Source organism: Mya arenaria, chromosome 1 (assembly GCF_026914265.1).
Source record: "Mya arenaria isolate MELC-2E11 chromosome 1, ASM2691426v1".
Taxonomy (NCBI): domain Eukaryota; kingdom Metazoa; phylum Mollusca; class Bivalvia; order Myida; family Myidae; genus Mya; species Mya arenaria.
Genome location: NC_069122.1, coordinates 11,867,003 through 11,886,374, shown reverse-complemented (window position 1 = coordinate 11,886,374; position 19,372 = coordinate 11,867,003). Strand labels below are relative to the sequence as shown.

Below are 19,372 nucleotides of genomic sequence, written 5' to 3'. Positions count from 1 at the left end.
ATTCAAAGGTATATTATTTTGTACATAAAGACATCAGGGGCCGGTTGCTCAAAACCTCAGTTAAATTTAACGGCTCGTTAAAGTTTTAACGGTCCGTTTAATTTTAACTATTATTGGTATGAGGTTGCTCAAAATAAAGTTAGAATTTAACGGCGGGTTTAACGGTTGAACCAGCCGTTAAATGTAACGGAGGAATAGACAGACCTACGTTAAAACATTAACGAAAGGTTTCCAAGATGGCGGCTCTATTTGTAAATCATAGAAAAGTGAAAGAATTTCGGCACACTGCACATGTACAGAATATGCTAGACAATGAGATGTATGCCAGATACAGATATACGAATGGTGGAATAGATTATCTAGAGGATTTGCTGAAGGAATCGCTGGAAAGAACGACAAGAAGAAACAGAGCACTTACTGTTAGACAGATGATTCTGATTACGTTGCGCTTCTTCGCCACAGGAGCATTTTTTAACATCATTGGTGATAGCATGGGCTACCACAAGTGCACTGTGTCACGTGTTGTAGCCCAAGTAACAGAAGCAATTTGTGGTCACATACATCAGTTTGTGATGTGGCCTGATGCCAATGCTCGAGCATGGAATATGACAGAATTTTTTAAGAAAGCTGGTTTCCCGAATGTTGTTGGATGTGTAGACGGAACACATATCCGAATCCAGGCGCCATCCGAAGACGAACCAGCCTTCGTGAATAGGAAAGGCTTCCATAGCATCAACATGCAGGCTGTATGTGACATCAAAGGTATAAAACTTTGAGTTTTCCACTTTTGTTTTCAGTATTTCCATCTTTTCTTTCGAACGCTTAACATAATAATTATATTGTCAATTCGGCCAAAACACGTCCGGTTAAAGGGCGATACTAAAAGGCTGACTGGAGCGCTGACAGTATACATAAAGAGGGAAAATGCTTACCAAAAATGTTATTAAATGCTGACCAAAAATTAAATAGTGATTTTATATTTCTATTAATTAATACAATAATTCAAGTCGACGTACTATATTATTTATAATTTTTTTGTTAAATAAATAACTCGTAGACATAGGTAACATATGGTACCGTACTCAAAAAGATTTTGTATACAGAGTCTATGCATACAGATTGTGAAGAGTTTGGAAGATGCAGGACGAAGTGAACCATTACCCAAGTGAACCACTGCCATTTGCGGATTCAACTCTGATTATTATTGCACAGTTTAATTGTTTAATCATTTTTCAGGAAAATTTACAAGTGTAAATGCAAGCTGGCCTGGGTCGTGCCACGACGCGCACGTCTTCAGAACGTCGGGATTGGCAGCCAAACTGACCATTGAACATGTGGCGTTTTCAGATGGTGTCCTTTTAGGAGACAGTGGGTATGAACATGAAAAGTTTGCTTGAATCCATTAAATTTCCAACTTTATATATCGCAGTAACTTGAAGCTAAGGGAAGTAACCGATACTTTGAGTTTTAACAGTACTTTCATTTAGTTTTTCTTTGCGTTCAAATCGCTTTATGATGGCGGACGGCCAGGGGGGACATCGATCTAAAAATATTAGATTACCCTGGATATCGGTCGTCCAGGTGCTGGAAAAGTGCAAATTATTCCAGCGAAATGGTTAGGGTCATTCAAGCCCAGATTCTTATAAAACTAGGCTTGATCGACCCCAGCTGTGCTCACATATTGAAATGAACGTCAAGATCAGTCGATGTAACAACTGTTTGAAGAATGGAAATGTTTACCGTCCAACTCCGAAAATACGTGAGAAAAAATTTGTTTTTTTTTAAATTTCCAAGTACTCGTTATTTTTTATAGCTAATGCCATCCAAAACCAATGTGTTATGTCTCATTTTTTTCAATTTATTTTAAAAAACCGGTTTAATAATGCACCAGTCAATTGTAACCAAGCCCCCCCCGGTCCGGGAATAGTGGGGACTTTGACTTTCGGTCCAGCCAAGCCGGGCCAAAATCCTCTACCTGGCTCATCAGAGTCCATTCCACCTACAACTCCATTGAAACTGGCATCAGCATGTATAGATACAATTCTATTGGCTTGATCTGTAGCCTTCTTTAGCGTGTCAGTACCCCGCCCACTCTCTCTCCGCTGGAGCCTTTCACTGTTATGACACAAATTAAAGTATCAATAAAGAGTTTGAATAAACAAATTTAGTGTTCCTGGCCAAATTTTAAGCTGTACTCTGAATCAAAAATAACCTTTTCATTTAAACATGTATATTAAGTTGTTTTATGAATAAAAAATGCAATTAATTCAGTACATCTGTCATGCTGAATATATTTCAAAATATTAACAATAACACTTTTTAAATATAATATCAGACTACCTTGTTATCTCAGCCTTGGCATTTTTTCGCATGTTCTGCCATTTAACACTGATTTCATCGCCAGTCCGAACAGCACACCCCAGGGCAGAACATTTGACACCTATTTCTTCCCATTTTCTTTTCTTTTTCTCATTAGAAATTTTATCAGTAAATTTGTTAGTCAGCATTTCCCTTGTATCGAAGTCTCCCATACATTCCTCTATAATCAAAGTTTCACTAGCTGTGAAATTAGGTTTTTTTCTCCTTTTCTGTTTTTCAGTATCATAAGCAGAAGACTTTATGATGTCGGCCATCTTGGATGCTGAATGATGGTGACAGATGAATTATGGGACAGGAAGTTGGATTTAATTGACTGTTAAGCATTTAACGCTAGCGTTACTAAACGGCAGCGTTAAATAGCTATGAGCAACAATAATTAAACTGACCATTAAGTAACAGTCAGTTATGGATTTAACGGATGGTTAAGGTAACTTACTGTTAAATTTAATTGAGGTTTTGAGCAACCGGCCCCAGGTCGGAATTGAACTTCAGGCTGTTTGTCATTTACTAGTGTTACTGTGCTATGAAATCCATGCTGTATAACAATGTCCTTCAAGTGTGACATTGAGCTTTAAGATAAGAGCATGAATTATATGCAGGATACACTTTCCAATGGTGCTGTACATTTCTGTGATCATAGGTTTAAATAAAATTATATCAATAATACGTTCTTATCGAGGCAATGTTATAATGGACAGACAAACGAACGGACGCACAAACTAGCACATATAACTACGAATATGATATGCCAATCTTTAAAAGCATTTACAAAAAGCACATTCCAAATTACGCCATGCATCTTATAGTCAAAATGTATACAGTGCAGCTTAAATCCTCTATGATAATCGGCAAATACAAAATATTAAAATTCCGAATAAGAAGTCATTTTGTGAAAAACTGGAATGAATTGTTGTTGGGAACATAATTACCTTTACCAGGGTTTGCCTTTTATTGAAATGATAAATATGGTAAAAAAGAAATTTTAGTTTTACAATTTACTCATGATATCCTTCTAATTTTCTTTATACATCTAAATGATTGCTACTGATTCATGTCAACTTCTCCATGGTATATCATTTCTAATTTAGGTTCTGAACATCTCGACCTTTGTTTTGTTGACCCCCAAAATCAACTAGTCTGAGGACTATCACAGACGTGATGAATATTACCAAACGCCACCTGGACTCTGGAATGTTTTAATGTCCTATTTTGGAATAAACTAGGCATGTTTACTATTCCCCATTTTATGACATAAGTCGGCACCGCAATGTGCACGATAGATAGATATTTTATTTCCTCCATATATGGAGAGCATACCATATATGTACAGCAGGATAAATTGATACCAAAGAACAATATAAATGTCAAATATATGCATGTTTCTATAAACACACCAATAGAAAAATATAAACATACAAAGTTAATGAGCTGGTGGTTTTAAATTCGAAGGATAAATACACCTATTCTCGCAAGGTAAGCGAAGATAACTTCTAAATTATTTAAACTAAGATATAAATTAGTAATTGCTAATTGTGTTTGGTTTATTTGTTTATAATAGCATGATTTTGGAACCTAGAGGTAGCCGATTTTATCCTTTAGAATACTCAAATAATTTCATCAGAAATTATGCGAAAAGCTACAGAAACAAGCCCAGTAGCAAAAGTTTTAAACATAAACCCGGTTTAATGGCACAGGGTAAACGTCAAAGACATATCAAATAAAATCACAAACAAGAAACATGGAAGAACAGCACAAAACTCCACAAGCAGCACAGTGCATACATACTGTATATAAAAAACTAGGTATGTTTATCAAGGATTATTAGGTACCGCCTTGGAACGGTCAGTAAAATGTAAATTTAATGGGGGTTTAAACCAGTTTAAGTGCACAATCCTCACTTTCAACCCAACAATCCTAAATAAATCAAAGTAAGCATTAACTTGATGAAACTCTACAATAAAACAAATAATAATAAACTTATAGGTAAACCCCAAGTACTTCTATGATAAGAGATCCCAACTCTATCTGCAGACGGGGGAATACAATTCAGAGCACCTAATGCAAAAACTTTTCAAAGATATGATGCAGTCATTATTTGAAACTATGAACATCACACACAGCCTGCCTTATAAAATAAAAGGTTTAAAACTGTGTGATCATGGAGTTTCATAATAAAAAGCATCATTGTACTTAAAGTGGGAACAAATAAAGAAAACATTATCAAAAATAAAAGCGACATGTATTAGCAAATCTTTCCTTGCAAATGATTTGAAAATGTAAAATATTTGAAGAAAATGAAGGCACATGCCAAAACACTCCGAGTCAGCCAACAAAGATTGCGTCAAGCATGTAATGCATAACTTGCTGCATTTAGATACGGGTTTTATCAGTTATATTCTTCTTTACAAATGCTTAACACATTTAAAGTTAACATTTTAACGCTAGCGTGATATTAAAGCCTCGACATGGAAAATGAATATCCTTCACTACTACATTTGTCTGACTGCTTAAATGAACATCAGGACGAACTAACTTAAACTTCCTTAATGTGCGATTATAAACTTCCTTTCTGTTTTTTAAAATCAAGTGTTCTATTAATACTAAATTGTATTAACGTTTGCACAGGATGTTATCAGTTTCTTTATTCTAATAATGGATATGCATATATTCATCACATGAAGGGATGGAATACAGAAAATTGCTTTTCGTCCATTTATTGATCGCCATTCAAGTCTTGGGTAAGTTGAAACTTTTGTATGTATTGTTTATGCAATGTGCATAATGTAAAACAGTTTTTTTTTTTTATGACGATGAGCGTGCATTATCAGTTTTCCGATTTATTCATTATCGTAAGATCACTAATACATTTAGAGAAAACACCATTCGGATGTCCCAATCTGTTTTCCCGTTTTACATACAGTGATAATGCACTAACTGAACCTATGATATTAGTGCCTATGTGGTGGTTATATATGAGATAGACATCGGACTTTATAGGAATAAGTGTTACCCATAATTCAAATAACTGGGTTTTCCCATGCAAGTACAAGAAAATCAAAGAGCTTACAGCGTTAAATGGCTCTGGTCCTACTACGTTTGTGAGCATAGTCATGTAATGCCGAATGGAACGGAATGTGTGCAGATGTCTCAGTTTGTCTCAGTAGTTTCAGCCCTGAGTCTTGGGCATGTTGCGTATATGCATATGTATAAACCACTGATTTAAATATGTTCTTTGGTCCACGAGTGACATGGGTTGAGGACACTATATAGATACATCAATACATATAGGGAATGATGTACGTGGGTGATTCAATTCAGAATAATTATGCGCGATTGAGAAAGATATTTTAAACATATTCTTTATTAACATGTCCAATGCATTGTGTTGGATGTACTTCGTTTAGTGGGCATAATAAATTAATTATGACTTATTTGTACAGTAGAGTTTACTTACAATGTCTAAATGCTTCAAACGAAAGATCCTGGTTTAATTAAGATTGATTATCACCCCATACGTTTGCAATTATTTGGATATTCGACATATTTAATGAGTGTTTCAAGCGACTGTTACTTCATGGTTTTTATTTAATTGAGTATCAGCACGAACAATCTTAATGTATTTGCAAAGGAAATTAAGAGGAAACAATTACTATCTTTAGTTATTAACGTTTCATATTTTGTACAAATCACATGCCTTTACTTACAAAACGAAGGCCTTTCAACACGTGAAGTGCATTGATTCATAATCTGAAGCTACTTTACAACATGATTTGATGGTGGTGTAAAAACATTTTCTTCCTCTTTTTATGACTTTTGGCGCGAAATAGATTACTTAAGTAAAACGCTTGCATACAACTATAAAAACTTTAGGGTATTCTTTTTCTCTAAATAATGGATTTCTCTTCGATTTTCGTATATATATGTCTTTATCCGTATCATTAAAATTTGAATGTTAATCTTTTTATCAAGCATAGGCAAGAATGTATACAATCAAATAAATTTGATAAAATTAAAAGTGTAATTAGTGGGTTTCGCTTCTCCAGTTGCACCCACCACCTGATTCCTGTTTTGTCACGCACCGCCAACCATTAGTAAAAATTCAATTTCTAACCGATATAGTTTAGATCCCTGCGAGTAGTCCAAGATATAAACACAGGTACATACAACTATTCGACATTCAATGGACTTTCCTTGCGCGGTTTACGATGGCATTGACATGCAATTAACGTTGTGAACGAATGTTCAGATTTTGCACGATTGGATACGCCTTTTAGATCAAGCGACGGCTTTATAATTCAGACAGTTTAGGGTCTTAGGTTGGTCATGCCGGCAGCGTTATAGATCGTTATAGTAGCTGTAGCTGATCATGTTAAGTTGGGTATATTCAATAAAAATGTCGCTGGAAATAAATTTGGAATCGCATTTAAACCCTAGCTAAAGCGGTGTATCTCGTACTGCAACGGAATATGTTTGCTGATTTGGTAATATAGCAGTTGTTCAATCAAATGGTTTAGTTATTTAGATGTAGTCGACGTTGGATATGTTCTTTATGGTTTCAGTAACAATAATACAATGCAACCCGATCGTTGTACCATCTGGGAGCGTGTCTGTTCTAAGAGGCCAAAACAAGACGCTATCCTGTTCCTATGAAGGACAACGTACCGATCTTACTACAACATGCGTATGGGATTCCGGAAGAAATGGTACATTTAATTACAAGGTATATCTTCAACAATCACCAAATGGCACATGCACGAAACTATTTGGGAACGAATCCAAGTATGGATACTCCTGCCAAGGGAACAACGTGTTCACAATCACCATTTATAATATCGGGGAAGAACGTAATGGAGAACAATGGCAATGTCATCAGCTCATAGGCTCAACCGGTGATTATCGGAATAGCAACCAAATAACTATTGAATTACAAGGTAAGTCTCCTAATTTAAGATTTTAACAATATCATTAAATAAGCTTAATATGAAATATAGACATACCTCAAATTCAGGCAGTTTCAATAGAGCTCATCACTTGCAACGTTGCTTGTAGTTTAACATTATTTCGTTTATCAAAATGGCATTGCTATAATCATGAGACAGACAGCTTCAAAGCAATAACTACTTTTGATTCTGCTCTTAACATTTAAATTAAAACAATGTAATTTTACAATAAACCATTACTTTGACAAAGATAATAACTATGATCTGAAGTATGTTAAAATGCCTGAAGGTAATTATTTGACAGCGTTCGTGTGAAAGTTGCCAAGTACGCTGTAAATAAAGCAATGGGCTGTACTGTTATATGTTCAAAATATTTTGTTCTCTTTTATTTTCTGTATTTATTTTTTATATTTTGAAACCATTAATTTTCTGACATGTTTGTTTTACAAACTTTTAAATAGTTATGCTTGTTTACTCAAACTATGCTTAGAAGGGGTTTTAATGTACACCGTCTAAATCATAGACCATCGATTAAAAGTATATAAGACGTAGTGTTACAACTAAATTGAATCCAATAGGCAAACGGTTTTGGTTGTGTGACCCATTTACTTATTGTATCGAAGTCATTCTCACATCTTTTGAGGGTGAACTTGTACCCAATACTTTTTTATTTTAGCTTTAGTCCCAATCACGGCGGTAACCATGACAGATCCCACAATTTTAACAGTGACAATTGACGCCGGTTCTTTTGAGATATTCAAATGTAGGACATCAGGTGGACTTCCCATGGCGACGATAAAATGGTTTAAGGTCACAGGAGACACGTGCTCTCAGTCTGGGGCGGAAATCACGTCTTTAGTTTCAAGTTCTTCTGTCAGTGATGTCGAGGGCCTGGATCATGTAGAGAGTATATTGACCTTCACCGCTTCCAGTAAAGATAATGAATTGAGAATATGTTGCATGGCCAGTAATGTTGCCGGGAAGCAGCTTGTGTCTGAGACAAGAATTCTGGATGTTAAATGTAAGTTTTATTAAGAAAGAAAGAAAAGTTGCTTGGTTCTATTTCCCTTTTTCCTTTCCTTTAGTTTTTCAAATTGCACCCGTTACAAAATGAAACACACGCACACGCACACACACGTACACACACGCACACACGCACGCACGCACGCACACACACACACACTATCAATGTACACAAATGGATTTGCATTAAAACGTAAACAGGATCAAATCATAATTTTCTTCTATGAAATGCACGATGAAATGAGAGCTTAGATTTTGATATGGTAAAGATTATCATAATACTTTTGGATAGTATATTGGAACGAAATTCATGGTATAAATTACAGACAAGTCTAAAGTCTCTACACTATACTAAACTACACTTTACTTTACCAAACGACACTACACTACACTACACTACACTACACTACACTACAATACACTACACTACACTACACTACACTACACTACATTTTACTACACTACACTTCACTACACTACACTATACTACACTACACTTTACTTCACTACACTACACTACACTACACTACACTACACTTCACTACACTACACTATACTACACTATACAATACTATACTATACTATACTATACTATACTATACTATACTATACTATACTATACTATACTATACTATACTATACTACACTACACTACACTACACTACACTACGCTACGCTATACTATACTATACTATACTATACTACAATACACTACATTACACTACACTATACTTCACTACACTACACTACACTATACTAAACTACACTTCACTTTACCAAACGACACTACACTACATTACACTATACTATACTATTCTACACTACACTTCACGATACTACACGATACCACACTACACTATACTGCACTGCACAACACTACACTACACTACACTACACTTTACTATACTATACTACACTATACTATACTATACTATACTATACTATACTATACTATACTATACTATACTATACTATACTATACTATACTACACTATACTATCCTACACTACACTACACTACACTACACTACACTACACTACACTTCACTACACTACACTATACTAAACTACACTTTACTTTACCAAACGACACTACACTACACTACACTACACTACACTACACTACACTACACTACACTACACTACACTATACTATTCTATACTTCACTACACTATACTATCCTATACTATACAGTATTTGATCTATCATTTCAGTCAATACATCAATTTCTAGATTTGATGTCAGTGCCTTTCCAAATCAAAATATCGTTATCGTTAATGAATCAGAGACAGTTGTAATCGTATGTGAGGTTTTAAGCAACCCTAACTCTACGCTCAGACTGACACAAAACCACATGGCAACAATCTTAATTGAAAGCGAAAATATTATCCAAATAGAGTATATAATTCAATACGCCACATGCTCTGATGCTGCTGTCTACACTTGTTCAGGATTTAACAACTACACAGATTTGGAAAGAACGCCATCGAAAGTGTTGCAGTTGTTGGTGAAATGTATGTATAGCTTTTTCAAATTTAATTAAGATTTTAAAAGTATTCCATTAATCTTCAATTAAATGTATAGATATTTTAATACGTAGTACATTGTTTACCTATCAAAACACAATTCTTTCGAGAAATAGTACAGTAAATGAAAATGTCTGTTTCAGGCTCTCCTAGACCGTCCGATAGCCCTGAACATCTAAAGCGAAATTTCACTGGAATCTTAGACGGAAATGTTACTTTTACCTTTATGGCTGTTGCATATCCACCGCCGATGTTTGAATGGCAAATGTGGAATGGAACATCATATTACAAAGTTAATGGAGGAAGACATCTTATCACATCATCAGATCTGCTCACATCATTAACTATTTTGCATATTGAAAAATACGATTTTGTCTCATATATTCTAAAAGTTGCGAATGGAATACAACCATATTTACGGGAACCATTTTATCTAATCCCTCGAGGTATGTTTTAAAAATTTTGTTCACGTATTGTATCTAGATTTGGTCGTTATAACATAATTCATTGTATTGAAATTGGTTAGTTCTAAGACATTTCGGTACACATAAGACGATATTTATTTTGCCTTGAACTGCAATGTCTTATCAACGGTGTAGTGATATGTTTGTAGTTGAACGAACTACTTGGACAGACAACAAAATGTCATAATTTTAATTTCCTGAAGCATGATATCACGATCGGAATGAAACCGATGTACAAATCTTAAATGTAAAATTGACATATAATGCATTTATTTCTTTTGACTAGATGTGCCACAGTGCCCTACAAACTTTATCCTTCTTTCGAAATCAACTACAATGGCAACAGTGCAGTGGAAAGGAGAGTTTAATGGAGGGCTTCAACAGACATTCGTTCTGATTTATAAGAAGCGATCTGACTCCAAATACTACACTATAACCATGCCAGTGGATGATGAAACAGTGGTATACAAAGTGGAAATATCAAGTTTAGAAGACGGCCAACTCTACGATATACTTTTATATTCACTGAACGCCATCGGCCCATGCGGAGCAAATGCGTCACTGGAAGTTGGAACAGACACAGGTAAGTTGAGTTATATGATAACCGTAGCAAATGAATTACTGATACCTTTTAGAATAAAAGTGTAAGTGGTTGTTTTAACAATTGTGATATAGTCAAAGAGTTCAGACGCTGGCTTCCTTTTTTTGGGTTATACTTTTAATCTAGTTGTCTTAATGCCGGGTTGACGCCACAATTTTAAATTAACACAGTAGGTACCAGTTAACACCCATTTACCCGACTGGTACATCAGCATTGACATAAAAATAAATACATCAATACATTGTCGTTCAATTTCTTAGCGGGTTCGACATTTATTTCGACACAAACGACTTCAGATATGCGTAATGCTGGTTAGGTACACACTTAAAGGAGTCTTCTAGAAACCTTTCTAAAAATAAAATATATATTATAATGTGATACAATCACATTAAGGAGCAAGGAATCTTTTTAAATTACCAGGGGACGGGTAAAACCTAGTCATCATGAATAATTTGTAAAAAAAATCCTACCAGGTCCATTTTCCGGGAGGCGGTCTCACCGGGTCTGTAAACATCCCTTCCGTCGGGGAGCATCCGTTGTCTGAAGTCCCTTATATCCCCGCCGCCCCAGTTGGGGATAAATATTGAACAGTGCGTATATTCGTTGGGATTGTCATTGACTTTATTACAGGTTTATCAATATATCCATCCATCCGTCCATTCATCCATCCATCCGTCAGTCCGTCCGTCCGTCCGTCCGTCCGTCCGTCCGTCCGTCTTTCTATCCATGAATAAAGCTATATATCCATCCCATCGCATCGCATTACATCGCTTCAATGCGATCTAAATTTATATTCTTTTAATATCGAAACTTGTTTTAGAGCCGTTAAGCATTGCATTCGGAGGAACGTTAATTTGATTTAACCGAAATACACAATCAAGATTTACTTGGATATTTTTATAGTTACTCTTTCAAAGAGTTAACTAAATCAACAAACATGTTTGAGTATTTAGACACGTCTTTTAAAGGGCCTCATTTATAAGTTGTAACGTTATTTTTATTTCAGAAGACTTAACTCCAAATTCTGCTCCTATTATTGGTGGTGTTGTTGGTGGAAGTCTCGGGGTAGTTGTTGCTGTAATCATCTTGGTGTTCATTCTGAGACGTAAAAACACATTGAACTGTGCCTGCATCATGTCCATATCGATGGAAGAAGGTATAACATGTGTCACTCATCATATATGTGCGTTTTTGATAACATCATGTTAAACAAACTAGCGACAATAATTTCAATACGCAACACGTTTATATATCCCTTCCAACAGTGAAAATCAAAAGAACTGTTTTAATGTAGGTTCACTGTTTCAAATTAAAAGGGTTTAAGGGGTGTAGATTCCGTGGTTATACTTTATTTGATTCTTAGTGAATTTATAAATTTACAGTTATACCACTTAGTGAAACAACCGCAAACCAAAATTATCAATTCATTGTGAAAAGTTTTAAAATGGTATCCATCTTCGGACTTAAATTAAATACCAGCCAATCCACATATTTTTATTTTATTTTTCAACTTAAACAGATTTACCATGTAAAGCTTTTTTTCAATTGCAATATAATCCCGAGATGTCTAAAGTTGGTTCATTAGGTTACACATCTATAAAAATAATAACAAAAATAGATAAATTCCATTCGAACCATATCATTCTGATATTGTATCAATGTTTCCTTGATCTAGCTACATGGAGCCTTGCATGATATGAAGGCCCGCACTATTCTGACCGAAGTGTTTCAAAATCATCAACATGCAATCAAACATATTTGGCACAATATATAAGGCAGTGTGATATGCACAAACTTCTTGTCATGAAAGTCACCAACACGCAATCAAACATATTTAACACAATATATAAGGCAATGTGATATGCACAAAATTCTGGTCATCAAAGTCATCAACATGCTATCAAACATATTTGGCACAATATATAAGGCAGTGTGATATGCACAAACTTCTGGTCATCAAAGTCATCAACATGCTATCAAACATATTTGGCACAATATATAAGGCAGTGTGATGTGCACAAACTTCTGGTCATCAAAGTCATCAACATGCTATCAAACATATTTGGCACAATATATAAGGCAGTGTGATGTGCACAAACTTCTGGTCATCAAAGTCACCAACATGCAATCAATCACATTTGGCACAATATATAAGGCAGTGTGATGTGCACAAACTTCTGGTCATCAAAGTCATCAACATGCAATCAATCACATTTGGCACAATATATAAGGCAGTGTAATATGCACAAACTTCTGGTCATCAAAGTCACCAACATGCAATCAATCACATTTGGCACAATATATAAGGCAATGTGATATGCACAAACTTCTGGTCATCAAAGTCACCAACATGCAATCAAACATATTTGGCACAATATATAAGGCAGTGTGATGTGCACAAACTTCTGGTCATCAAAGTCATCAACATGCTATCAAACATATTTGGCACAATATATAAGGCAGTGTGATATGCACAAACTTCTGGTCATCAAAGTCATCAACATGCAATTAAACATATTTGGCACACTATATAAGGCAGTGTGATGTGCACAAACTTCTGGTCATCAAAGTCACCGACATGCAATTAAACATATTTGGCACAACATATAAGGCAGGGTGATATGCACTTTTGGTCATAAAAGTCATTCCACTCCATTTTCTTGCGCTCGCTTCACTCGCTTCAAATTTACACATGTACATTTTATAGTGTCATTTGTTGTTAAAATATTATATATGAAATTGCTTGCGCTGGATTCAACGTATCTTGATAGTTCAACGTATGCATTCAAAACCAGCGGAGAGTCAATTTTTGTCTTAAATTGCCAGACATTTCTCTTAATGTGTCCTTCTATAAAAAGCACCCCTATATCATGCCTCGAATGGACAATTCGTCTCGCAACTATGTAAAATATTCCGGAAATCAGCCTAGGGTGACACCCCCAGTCTCCCTCAGAGTATTCTTATTAATCGATACATAATTCATCTAAAAGAATCTGTTCAATGAATATAGGTAAAAGAAATGTCTCATTTTTTCAGATATGGATTCAGGTCAAAATTGGTAAGTTTCTATACTTGTGTAGACAATATACTTTGTGTTGTCTGTGTTGTTACTTTGTTTTTCCTTTGATAAATAAAAAATGGATTTCATGTAAAACTGTCAGCTGTTAAACCCCATAAATTATCTCGGAAAAGTATGATAACAAGCCGAGAGTCAAAATCACTTTAGAGTTATGGTCCTTGAAATTACAAAAAAATAATGAACTGAACTGATTGTGTCCGCTGTCATACTTTGGCAAAATCGAAATACCTCCAAAATCATAAGTAAGCTTGGTCATGATGTTTTTATTTTAAAAACTCATAGCAATTAAAAACATATCTGTTAAATCCCAATTGAATCCGAGTCATGGTCGTTGATTTGACATATACATCAAGATTGGATAAAAAACAACTTGGTCACGAAGTTTATAGCAAACACGCCCAATTTCTAGCCGGAAGGTCTCAGTCGCTCAAGTGTAAAGGTGTTTGAATCGCCACGTTCGTTGACGAAATGAAAGGTACCATTCACTGCAAAGTTACGACTCTTGAATTGGACTAAAACGTATTAATGACAGGGTCCGCTTTCTAAATTTGACTGATGTAGACCGCTTATCACCAAAGTTGGTGGCATAAAAATAAGACGGACGTATTTTTCGACCGTTTGTATTCTTGTTTTGAGATACATAAAATTGTTGCAAATTTTTAATTTGGTATACATCATACTGTTAAAATTTCACACAAACAATTACTCATAGTCATAAAGTATCGATACTTTGATGGTTATCTTGGTCACAGTTTCTTTATCAGTATGTAATTTGTCCCAATGGACATGGTTTTATATTAAGTTAACCTGGTACATTTTAACAAAAACAAAAACAATAAACATGCGTTATGGAGTTTCAACACGTGCATACTTAACATACATGTTGCAGCCATAATGGTGACAATCCAGGATATAACGCTGCAGTAACGTATGAAGTTGTATCAGCAACCAAAGAGACGCCCGTTTACGATGCTTTAAGTAGGTAAACACTTCCATGTAATGCAATGGCAATTCTTCATTATAAGTTTCATATATCCTCTTAAAATGTAATGTTTTTGTTTCAGTGGTCCATATTTGTTAAAAGTCAATAGCGTATAGCCACATATCTACTCAATTCACTTAAACCAAGCTTGACAAAATCCGCATTAGTCAAAATGACGACGTTGGCTAGTTTCCACGGACTTTATTTAGTGTGGAATTATCTATACAGATGGAACTTTGTTATGTTGCTATACCATACTAATAATAAACGGTCAAAGTTTAGGTAGATAATAGCGAAAAAAGGAAAGAAAATAATGGTTTATACTGTTAAATAATGCGACAAGTGTATACTATTGATAATGCTTTTGATGTAGCCTTATAATGATGACATGTATAATTAACTTTATATGAGATTATAAAAGTATATGTCACTTTTACTTAACAATAGTATATTAGGACCGCGCAGTGTCATGACTTGAGGAATGAGGAATTGTAATGAAACTTAGTATGTGTCAGGTTTATGCCAAGACGTATCTTTAAATCATATTCTTAATTAGGACAGGCCCACGTGAAAGGATTTTGGAAAAAGATAAAGCTGTAGCTCTAGTTAATTTATGAAGGTATGTACCTTGAAGTATTGACTTAGAAAATGGGTTTATGATGCATATAAACAGGAACATTCAAATTTGAAATACTGTAATTTATGTTTTTGTTTTCAGATGCTGGAAACGATGGGTAAGACATTTAAACGAAAACAATATAATTCTATTGAAGTATTTGATTAACGTAAGTATTTCCTTTATACCGGACTAATATCTTTTCATATCAACGTTGATACTCTTGCAGTGTGCGTTTTAAAAATCCTTTCAGACCCGACAATTCGCACTTGTACACGCCGCTGGAGGATTCCAATCCAAAGTCACGTGTTTATTACGAGAATACTAAGAGAGGTACGAATTATGTATTATTATATATATCTACTGCAAAGAAAGAAATAGATTTCATAACACACATATATGCATACTATATTCTGAAAGTGAGATTCTTTGGAAGCGATCAATTGTAAATGTCAGTTTCAGTTTGTGTTCAGTGAAATTGTCAGTAATAATACGTAACAATGAATTGTTATACCCAACATGATAACATGTATAGAAGTGGAGGTCACGACGTACCTTAGAAAATCAATTTATCTATATGTAACAACATTACATTATAGTATTAAAATTGATTGTATTCACTTCACTGTTTCAAAACAATGATTAAACATAATTCGAAATCATTTTGGGTTAATAAGGAAGCATCGTAAAGTTTGGATTTTTTATCTAGATCATTTATTTTTGTTTGCAGAAGATCCTGTTTACAACAACCAAGTGCAGACAGTGCTTTAATTATATGACAATTTGACATTAAATCAGGACTTGAACTGCGTTATAAAAGGAAAAAAGACGAGCATGTGCATATTTAATCTGTCATAATTTAAAAGTTCTCGCAGCACACGTATCATCAATTATAAATGAGCTCATTTTACTTGTTGCACATTACACACGTGAGTTCCCGCCCCTGAACGTATGGGGGCAAGGGAGGGAACCGCATACCGCCTCTGCAAGGAAGAAGACTTTACCGTTTATGTTCACAGCGCCTCCTACAACCATTTCCGGACGCTCGTCTAAGCAGATAAACTCGGAGGCTGAGGCGTGTTGGTAATCTCCTGCTACTTAGTATCCGCTTAAAAGCATAAAATAAAGCTCACATTTCGGCTAATTATAAGTCAATGATGGAAGTGAAATTACACATTAAAATTCTTTTTGTCGACGGTAGCTCAAGCCGGCATGAATTTATTGGGTTCTGTTGTTTATGCCAAGTGATAACAACAAGCCTGCAATAAATATCCAAGATATTTATTTATGAAAATAAGGCATGACTGTAGTCAACAACCGAATATGGCAAAATGCCCAGATTACAATCAACAATATGTAAACAATACAACAAAAACAAATACAACTAACCTGCAATAAATATCCAAGATATTTATTTATGAAAATAAGGCATGACTGTAGTCAACAACTGAATATGGCAAAATGCACAGATTATAGCACTTGACATATTAAAAACAGTCATGCGTGAAAGGTTAGTTTAACAGGATTAGGTTGATCACAGGACAGTAGGGGCGGAGATTTAGTTGAGAAATGATAAGAATTGTAAAATAGAGATCACAAGACAGTAGGGGCGGAGCTTTAGTTAAGAAATGATAAGAATTGTAAAATAGAGATCACAAGACAGTAGGGACGGAGCTTTAATTGAGAAATAATATGAATAATGAAATAGAGAAAATGGTAATTTGTATTACAAGGAACTTGGTATACAGAAGCAAGGCTCCTGACAAACAATCACATTTAAAGATAATCATTTATTATCATTTTATTACAATTCCAAATACAAGTCCTGTGACATTTTGAATAAAAGAAAAAAACTAATATAATTTGCTTGCTTACAACTTTTTTATACTCGTCAAAAGACAACAATAAGCAATGCTATTTTATGGGATGCTTGTTGATATGATGTAGTGTTGCCTTTAAATACTGCATGAAATAAGTAAACGTAACTTAAACATCTGTAAAATTACTTGCAAAAATACCAACATGTGTCGAAATGATAGAATACAAAACTTCATATATTTACATACAAAACATTGTTTCATGGTGTGCTTCGGTACACATTCTTGGTTAAAAAGTTCACAAATGATAAATATACGTTTTACGATTCCAAAATTTTTCACATTATTTGCCCAATGTAAAAGGTTAGCCCGTCTAAAGTTCTATAGCAAACTGATGTCATTAATTTGAGAAATGGGATCTGCGGTATTTTAAGGACACCCCTCCTATACCTCCTCTGGTTATGCTTTGCCACAAACCATGGTCAAAGAGATCTATCGAAGAAGAATTAATGAGCCATCAAACATATTTTCTTGCTCATTTGTAAATAGACAACACTTAGCAACGGCAAGTCTTTTATACGAACATAAGGAAGTTGCGCCCCTTTTTATGACGTCATATGTAAAGTAGTGACGTCTGAAAGAACTTGAAGACGTGTAACATTCGAAGAAACATATTTAAATTGAAAATATACTTTTTTGTTCTCAAAATCTAGAGGCCGCATAAGCTGCTGTTTCATTAAAGCTGCAATGATTACGTTTTCTGTAAATATGAATGTACGTCAGCTCAAATACATTATGTTGTTGTTTGGGTCATGTATGCTTTAATATTTGCCTAAGCCCAGAGGTCATATTAGAAAATAATATATAATGTTTACAATAGTTTACCATTGATTTTTACCTAAGCAAGTTGCTGTAAATCACTCCTGGATCACTCAACAACTATTTTTACTTGTATTCCTTCGTCCATCCAGAGAAGCATTCCTTAGGGATCATTACCGATGTTGCGCGTGGGGATTTGAATACTGCACAAGGAGCGTCTTCGTCGTTCAAGTTTTGTCCGAATAACTTGCTGACCCCGTCATGGTTGAAGTCAAACTCGTATTCTGCCCCGTAGACCTGTAGAAATGTACACATGACTATGATATTTACTAGCCAGAGGAACTATGCGATACACAGGTGATCACGAAACATGAAAATGTTTTTGAAAACGTAAATGATAATACTCGCTGCTACAAAGTGTCAACACGATATCAGGGGGTCCAACGTGTTTTGTGTTTTCCGAATTTTTAGTGAGGGAAATGTGTGATGCGGAATAGGTTAAAAAGATGAGAGAAGCTTACACGTATGGCGTTCGGGTGGGCGTATTTTTATTGCGAGAATTTTTTCCTTACTCCCAAATCCCTTCGAACACCGCCATTTCATTCCGCATCACACATTTCCCTCACTTAAAACTAGGAAAACACAAAACACGTTGGACCCCTCTCTATATGTGGTGGTATAAAATCAATATATAAACCAAGAGCTTTTTTATATATCTTGTAAAAGCTTGTAGAATATTGCAGCATTTCAAAACATGCTATCTGCTATTTAATTTATTGAGCTTAATCTTCAAAATATAAAAACCAGCATTCATACACATTTTACGTGCTCAGTATACTTCCTAAAGCCTAAAGGTTCTCGGCTGGGTCAACATGGCGGGAGCGAGACAAATCGGCCCCTTACCAAATCGGCTTACTACCAAATCGGCCTCTAAGACGTTTAGGCCACTTCGTCCCCTTAATTAAATTGACTGGAGACATTTCGGCGCTTTACTGATTTTCAACAGAGTCATTTCGCCCCTTAATTCTATTTATTTTTTTATTTGAATATAAGGAAAAAAATAATAATTTGTCAAATTTTATTTCTAAAGAAGTTGTAAATGAGATCTTTAAATTCGCAAATAGAC

At 34.9% G+C, this 19,372-nt stretch overlaps 2 protein-coding genes across 4 annotated transcripts; both read left to right on the top strand.

The window, feature by feature from the left end:
• Positions 1–238: 238 nt before the first annotated feature.
• Positions 239–2,744, top strand: LOC128239512 (putative nuclease HARBI1). The gene is made up of 3 exons (XM_052956162.1): positions 239–762; positions 1,237–1,372; positions 2,600–2,744. The coding sequence occupies exons 1-3, from the start codon at positions 303–305 to the stop codon at positions 2,643–2,645; spliced, it is 642 nt and encodes a 213-aa protein (XP_052812122.1). The 5' UTR covers positions 239–302; the 3' UTR covers positions 2,646–2,744.
• Positions 2,745–4,917: 2,173 nt separating this feature from the next.
• On the top strand, positions 4,918–17,434 carry LOC128235056 (uncharacterized). 3 transcript variants are annotated; one of them, XM_052949772.1, is made up of 12 exons: positions 4,918–5,117; positions 6,939–7,310; positions 7,996–8,340; positions 9,557–9,856; positions 10,012–10,314; positions 10,619–10,915; positions 11,943–12,089; positions 13,970–13,991; positions 14,902–14,990; positions 15,713–15,728; positions 15,864–15,943; positions 16,341–17,434. In XM_052949772.1, the coding sequence occupies exons 1-12, from the start codon at positions 5,063–5,065 to the stop codon at positions 16,379–16,381; spliced, it is 2,067 nt and encodes a 688-aa protein (XP_052805732.1). In that variant the 5' UTR covers positions 4,918–5,062; the 3' UTR covers positions 16,382–17,434. The 3 variants fall into 3 exon arrangements, with proteins under 3 accessions (XP_052805732.1, XP_052805725.1, XP_052805740.1); XM_052949765.1 differs by having other exon boundaries at positions 11,940–12,089; XM_052949780.1 differs by lacking the exons at positions 13,970–13,991; positions 14,902–14,990 and having other exon boundaries at positions 11,940–12,089.
• The last annotated feature ends 1,938 nt before the right edge of the window (positions 17,435–19,372 follow it).

What these genes read in the sequence shown, in the direction of transcription:
- LOC128239512 (XM_052956162.1), top strand. Translation starts at nt 303, where the DNA reads ATGCTAGACAATGAGATGTATGCCAGATACAGATATACGAATGGTGGA. An exon ending in GGCTGTATGTGACATCAAAG is followed by an intron (nt 763 to 1,236) that starts GTATAAAACTTT and finishes ATCATTTTTCAG; the next exon opens with GAAAATTTACAAGTGTAAAT. An exon ending in GTCCTTTTAGGAGACAGTGG is followed by an intron (nt 1,373 to 2,599) that starts GTATGAACATGA and finishes TCTGTTTTTCAG; the next exon opens with TATCATAAGCAGAAGACTTT.
- LOC128235056 (XM_052949765.1), top strand. Translation starts at nt 5,063, where the DNA reads ATGGAATACAGAAAATTGCTTTTCGTCCATTTATTGATCGCCATTCAA. An exon ending in AATAACTATTGAATTACAAG is followed by an intron (nt 7,311 to 7,995) that starts GTAAGTCTCCTA and finishes TTTTTATTTTAG; the next exon opens with CTTTAGTCCCAATCACGGCG. An exon ending in GGAAGTTGGAACAGACACAG is followed by an intron (nt 10,916 to 11,939) that starts GTAAGTTGAGTT and finishes TTTTTATTTCAG; the next exon opens with AAGACTTAACTCCAAATTCT.